This window comes from Penaeus japonicus, unplaced genomic scaffold (assembly GCF_977035675.1).
Source record: "Penaeus japonicus unplaced genomic scaffold, GWHDUDI00000001_assembly GWHDUDI00000015, whole genome shotgun sequence".
In the NCBI taxonomy this organism is placed as follows: Eukaryota; Metazoa; Arthropoda; class Malacostraca; order Decapoda; family Penaeidae; genus Penaeus; species Penaeus japonicus.
In genome coordinates, this window is record NW_028234417.1 from 14,200,587 (window position 1) to 14,208,086 (window position 7,500).

Below are 7,500 nucleotides of genomic sequence, written 5' to 3' on the forward strand. Positions count from 1 at the left end.
TGAACAATTCAATATTTACTATTATCATTGTCGTCATTATTCATCATTATTACTACTATTGTTGTTATTGATGATCGTTGTTATAATTTCTATCATTACTATGCCTACTATCGTTATTATTATCATTCATAAATTAATGTTATCCTTATTATCATTATTTTATAATTATTATCATTACTGCTATTAATGTTAATTGTCATTAATTATTATCATTATCTATTATATTATTATCATCCCTTATCATAATTATTAATGTTGTTTTCATGATGTTTATCATCATCCACTATTATATATACTTATTACTACAATCACCATTACTAATATCATCATATTGTATTAATCATAACTATTATCATTACATTACTATCATCATTATCATTGTCATCATTATTGTTATTATTATCATCAGAATTAGCGTTATCCATCATTAGTACTATTTGTATATCACATTGTTATTTTTTACTACTATCATGATTTATGTTATTGTCGTTCTCCATCATTAATGTCGTTTTTATCATGATTTTAATTACTCAAAATGTTAGGGAGGGGACCCACCATGATGCATTTTATATGCAGATGACGTAGTGTTGATAAACAGAAAAGTAGAAGAGGAATTAGAAAACCAAGTTTAGAAGAATGGAAGATGTGCATTAGAGAGTAGAGCATGAAAAATTAGCGAGGTCTAAAAAACAGGGAGTACTTCTCAACTGATATGGGTGACCAATTGGCCTCAAATACATCTGAATGGAAATAGTTTGAAAAGAACAAATACTTTTAAATACCTTGGTGTCTATGGTGTATATAAAGTACAGGGATGGAAAGGGAAGTTACTCATAGAATTCAGTGTGGATTGGAACAACTGGAGGAAAGGTTTTGTCAGGGGTCATTGCGATAAAAAGAGTGCCAGTTTAAACTGTAAAGGAAAAGGTACACAAAACCGTAGTTAGTCCAGCCTTAACCTACAGCCTGGAAAGCAGCACCTCGTAAACATAAAGGAGAGAGAGAGGTAGATGTGGCAGAGAGGAAGATGCTTAGGTGGATGTCAGGAGTTACCAGGAAAGACAGGATCAGAAATGAATATATCAAGGGACAGCCAAAGTAGGGGAAGTCTCAAAGAAAATCCAAGAGTCTAGGCTGAGGTGGTTTGGCCATGTAAAGAGAAGGGAGGGTGAAGAACATGTTGGGAGAGAGGTTATGGAAATGGAAGTAGAAGGGAATAGAAGAAAGGGTATACCCAAAACCAGATGGAAAGATTGTATAAAAAGGGACTTGAAGGAAAAGAACATAGATGATATAACAATAGTATACAATAGGAGTACTTGGAGAAAGCTCACAAAAAACGGCGACCCCGAATAGGGATAAGCTGAGAAGAAGAAGAAGAAGATTATGATCATATCATTACCATTATCATTACTATCATTATTATTATAATAGGTATTCTTCTTTCAACATTATCATCCTTACTAGTATTACCATTGGTTCACTCGCTTACTCGCTCTCTATTTCAAGCTATCTTTTTCCATCTTTCTTATCAGTCTATCTCTTTACGTATACACCATTTTCGAAGGACGGAGGAAGAAAGAGAGAGAAAAAAATGTACATTAAACACAATTTCGTACTACATATTTAACACATGATGGATATATGTTATTTATATACATAAATAACATATATAGATAGATAAATGAGAAATATTCCTTTATTTATATATATGTATATATATATATATAAATATATATACATACATATATATGTATATATATATGTATATATATATATATATACATATATATATATATATGTATATATATGTATATATATAAATATATATATATATATATATATATAAATATATATATGTATATATATATATATATATATATATATATATATATAATATTAAATATATATATATATATATATATATATATGCATACACACACACACACACACACACACACACACACACACACATATATATATATAATATATATATATATATATATATGTATGTATTTTATATATATATATATACATATATATATATATATATATATATATATATATATATATATATATATATAGATAGATAGATAGATAGATATACATAAAGTTCGGTTCTGCAGTTTGTATAGGATATGTTTGACACCATAAAGGCGCTGTCACACTAGCACTTTTCCGTCAATTTTCTTAAAAATTGTCAATTTTTGAGCGAATTGGCATCTTTGTAGTCAGACGATAATTCCAAGTTTCCGCGTGAAAACATTTACGTAGTCAAGAACTATATTTTTAAATGTTCATATTTGTTTTAAATCATTAATAATATTCATATACAATGAAATTTACTTTTCTTATTTATACCGTAAAATTGATAAAGAGAAATATGTAAATCTAAATTTTATTTCCATAGATAAAATTTGTTTTAAGTGCTCGACTTCATTGTTTACATCCGTCAGCCGCAGAGCCCGCTATTTTTCATCCAGTTTTGAAACACAATGGACTGGATGGACACAGGCCCTTCAGAAGAATGCTTGAATTAGAATATTTTATTGCTTTTCCTTGTTACGCTCAGCATCTGCTAAAACAGTCTAGTATAACCGCGCACTATCGCTTGTTCGGCGCCATTGTTTACAAATACGATGCGACTATCGCATTACTAAGCCGATGGCTCCTAGTGTGACTGCGCGCCTCAAAAAATTGACAATTTTTGAAAATTGACGAAAAAAAAACGACGGAAAATAGGCTAGTGTGACAGCGCCTTAAGGGCGTGGGCGCGGTGCGTGTGGCGGGCCCGGTATAAAGGGCGCGCGGTGGCTGCCTCCAGCACAGTTCCTGCCGCTTCAGGTCCCTCAGCTGTTCCAACGTCCCGCTCAGGTCATCCAAGGTCATGATGCACAAGTTGCAGGTGTTGCTGGTGGTGGTGTGCGTGGCGGTGGGCCCCGCCCTGGCCCAGATCACCTTCTCCCGCTCGTGGGTGCCCCAGGGGAAGCGCTCGGGGGTGGAAGGACCCCTGCTTCCCCCCGAGAGACATGCTCACCTGGGGGAGAGCTGCCGTGACGTCATGCTGGCGGCGCTCGCGCAGGTCGCTGCTCGCGCGTCCGTAAGTGTCGCCGAGACAGACTTTTAAACGCTGTTCTGATATATTTTGCATAAAGATTCTTCTATTTCATTCGTCCTTATCACTGATAAGGAAACTTAGACATGATCGGGAAACCCTTTTCTAAAAGCCTTTAATCCTTTTCAGGACATGATGGAGGAAGTCAAGAGCGTCCGCCCTGTTTATGCCAAACACATGCTAGAGCCTCGGCAGGATTAGACTGCTGTTGCAAGTTGCCCTGGACTGCAATAGGACTAGCGAGTTGCAAGTTGGATCCCACGCCTGTGTGTGACGTATTTCATAGCCTTTGTTTCCGAAGCTGAACATTTTTTAAGACGTTCTTACCGACAACGATGGAAGTGCAGGGAACTGAAAAATGAATTTGCATTGACTCTACGCATTATATTATCTATTGTATGTGTCATATAAGATGTATTGCATTTGTAAGAAACGGGATACTATGGAATGAAGGATATTATATATTCCATGTTTCATACCATTGCCCTACATTAGAAACACGGCAGTCGTGACAAAGGCTCCTGGACGAGGCCTCTACTAACGCCAGCTAATCGCTAACTGCCATTATCGTTACATCAATATCGTGTTACAAAAGCAGAACAGCTTGCTAAAGTAAATAGAAATATTAGTCCAGTCCAAAGAGAAGTGATCACAGTAAACTTCTTGAGATGGAAATAAACCGACTTACGAGCATACACACCGAAATGTTCTTGAAAGGTGTGTTGCAAAAGATACTAGATCGGTAAATATAGAAATGAATTAGCTCACACACACACACACAAACAAACAAACACACATACACAATAACCCACACACACAAACAAATTCACATACACAAACACACTTAAAAGTATAACTGATGAGAAAGCAAAGTAGACGAAGAAAACGAGAGTTAAAAAAAATAAAAAAAGGGAAAAGGTGAAAAGACGAAAGCTAATAACAACAACGAAAAAAAAAACAATGGAAAACGCACATGAAAAGTAGAAAAAGGAAAATAAAATCATCCATCATGTGTTAAATATGTAGTACGAAATTGTGTTTAATGTACATTTTTTTCTCTCTCTTTCTTCCTCCGTCCTTCGAAAATGGTGTATACGTAAAGAGATAGACTGATAAGAAAGATGGAAAAAGATAGCTTGAAATAGAGAGCGAGTAAGCGAGTGAACCTATGGTAATACTAGTAAGGATGATAATGTTGAAAGAAGAATACCTATTATAATAATAATGATAGTAATGATAATGGTAATGATATGATCATAATCTTCTTCTTCTTCTTCTTCTCAGCTTATCCCTATTCGGGGTCGCCGTTTTTATTGAGCTTTCTCCAAGTACTCCTATTGTATACTATTGTTATATCATCTATGTTCTTTTCCTTCAAGTCCCTTTTTATATAATCTTTCCATCTGGTTTTGGGTATACCCTTTCTTCTATTCCCTTCTACTTCCATTTCCATAACCTCTCTCCCAACATATTCTTCACCCTCCCTTCTCTTTACATGGCCAAACCACCTCAGCCTAGACTCTTGGATTTTCTTTGAGACTTCCCCTACTTTGGCTGTCCCTCTGATATATTCATTTCTGATCCTGTCTTTCCTGGTAACTCCTGACATCCACCTAAGCATTTTCATCTCTGCCACATCTAACTTTCTTTCTTCTTTATGTTTAAGAGGTGCTGCTTCCAGGCTGTAGGTTAAGGCTGGTCTAACTACGGTTTTGTGTGCCTTTCCTTTAAGTTTAACTGGCACTCTTTTATCGCAAATGACCCCTGACACCTTCCTCCAGTTTTTCCATCCACACTGAATTCTATGAGTAACTTCCCTTTCCATCCCTGTACTTTCATCTACCATAGACCCAAGGTATTTAAAAGTATTTGTTCTTTTCAAACTATTTCCATTCAGATGTATTGAGGCCAATTGGTCACCCATATCAGTTGAGAAGTACTCTGTTTTAGACCTGCTAATTTTCATGCCTCTACTCTCTAATGCACATCTCCATTCTTCTAACTTGGTTTCTAATCCTCTTCTACTTTCTGTTATCAACACTACGTCATCTGCATATAAAATGCATCATGGTGGGTCCTCCCTAACATTTTGAGTAATAAATCATGATAAAAACGACAATAATGATGAGAACGACAATAACATAATCATGATAGTAGTAAAAATAACAATGTGATAACAATAGTACTAATGATGATAACGCTAATTCTGATGATAATAACAACAATAATGATGACAATGATAATGATGATAGTAATGATAATGATAATAGTTATGATTATACAATAATGATGATATTAGTAATGGTGATTGTAGTAATAGTATATAGTAATAGTGATGATGATAAACATCATGAAAACAACATTAATAATTATGATAAGGATGATAATAATAATAATAAAAATGATAATAATTATGACAATAACATTAATAGCAGTAATGATAATAATTATAAAAATAATGATAATAAGGATAACATTAATCATATGAATGATAATAATAACGATAGTAGGCATAGTAATGATAGAAATTATAACAACGATCATAATAACAACAATAGTAGTAATAATGATGATAATGACGACAATGATAATAGTAAATATAATTGTCATAATGACAGTAGCGATAATAATGATATTTGTGATGATGCTAATGATAATGATAATGATGACAATAGTAATGATAATGATAATAATGATAATGATGACACTGATAATAATGATTACAATAACAATAATAATGATTGTAGTAAGGATTATGATAACAATAGTGATGATAATGATAAGGGTGGAAATGACAATAACAATGATGATGCTGATAAAGATAATTGTGAAGATGAAGATAATGACAATAATGGTAATAATAATGATAGTAATAACAACAAAGATACTATTAACAATAATGGTAGTATTAATAATAGTAATAATGATGATAATGATAATCACAGGAATGATGATAACAATAGAAATGATAATGATGATAATGATAATGATAATGATGATAATAATGATAATAGTGATGATGATAATAGTAGTAAAGATAATGATAACGATAATAATGATAACAAAACCAGTAACAATTATAATATAGATAAAAGTGAAAAGGCAACACCAACAATAATGATAATAATTATGATAATTATGAAAATGATAAAGATAATAATGATAATAATAATAGAAATAATGATGCGGGTAATTTTATAATGACAATAATAATAATGATGATGATAATAATAATGATAATAATAAAAATAATAATGATAATAATAATAATAATGATAACAATAATATTGATAATAATAATAATAATAATAATAATAATAATAATAATAATGATAATAATAATAATAATAATGATAATAGTAATAATAATAACAATAATAATGATAATGATTAAAATAATGATGATAATAATGATAATAGTAATGATAATGATGACGATGATGATTATGATGATAATAATGATAATGATGATAATGACAAATATGACAGTAACAATAATAATGATACTGAATTTTTCTTAAATTTTGAATTGTCAGAGAACTGTCTGCAGAAACATGGAAATACATAAAAACAGACAGAGTGATAGACATTGACTGATAGACAGCTAGATAGATAGAAAGGCAGATAGACATAAAGAGGTATAAGCAGCTTGACCAAAGTTATTTCATCTCATTATTCCTCCGTCTTTCTTCTTGCCTATTAATATATCTGTATATCTATCAACATATCTTACGATTTTTTATCTGCATATACTTTCTCTCTCTCTCTCTCTTTCCCTTCCCCCTCTCTCACTCTCTGTCTCTCTTTCTATCTCTCACTCTCTCTCTTTCTCTTTCTCTCTCCGTTATTCCCTCCCTCCCTCTCTACCTTTTTCATGTGCGATTTTTGTTTTGTTTTATTTTTCATTATCATTAACTTTCGTCTATGCCCCTTTTTATTTTCTTTCCTTTCTTATATCTCGTCTTTTTCGTTTACTTTACCTTCTCTGCAGACTACATAGATTTTGTTTATTTTTTCTTTATTTGTTTGTTTGTTTGTGTAAGTGTTTATCCATTTCTATATTTTCGAATCTTTCAATTATTTGCAATTCAGACCTCTTTAGCGCACCTCCGTACGCACAATGTAAATCGATTTCTTTTTATATCAAAGGGATTTATTATGACCACTTTTCTTCGGGACGATCAAACATTCCTATTTGCTTTGGCGAGAAGGTCTGGTTTCGTAACAACAATATCAATGTAACGATAATGAGTGCTGCACGCGGGCAGCCATTACCTCTTTTGATCTGCGCCAACTTCTTAGATTATACAGGAACCTTTTGCTATAACTGCCGTGGTCGCAGAGCCATAATCTATCGCTGTTTCTATAATAGGGTATGAGATTTG

At 32.5% G+C, this 7,500-nt stretch overlaps 1 protein-coding gene and 1 long non-coding RNA gene across 2 annotated transcripts in view; both read left to right on the top strand.

The window, feature by feature from the left end:
• Positions 1-7,500, top strand: part of LOC122266472 (uncharacterized) — a 178,180-nt gene that overhangs the window by 140,985 nt on the left and 29,695 nt on the right. The gene's annotated exons all lie outside the window — the stretch shown is intronic.
• LOC147470370 (uncharacterized) lies at positions 2,869-3,562 on the top strand. The gene is made up of 2 exons (XM_086544297.1): positions 2,869-3,100; positions 3,245-3,562. The coding sequence occupies exons 1-2, from the start codon at positions 2,888-2,890 to the stop codon at positions 3,314-3,316; spliced, it is 285 nt and encodes a 94-aa protein (XP_086400423.1). The 5' UTR covers positions 2,869-2,887; the 3' UTR covers positions 3,317-3,562.

What these genes read in the sequence shown, in the direction of transcription:
- LOC147470370 (XM_086544297.1), top strand. Translation starts at nt 2,888, where the DNA reads ATGATGCACAAGTTGCAGGTGTTGCTGGTGGTGGTGTGCGTGGCGGTG. An exon ending in AGGTCGCTGCTCGCGCGTCC is followed by an intron (nt 3,101 to 3,244) that starts GTAAGTGTCGCC and finishes AATCCTTTTCAG; the next exon opens with GACATGATGGAGGAAGTCAA.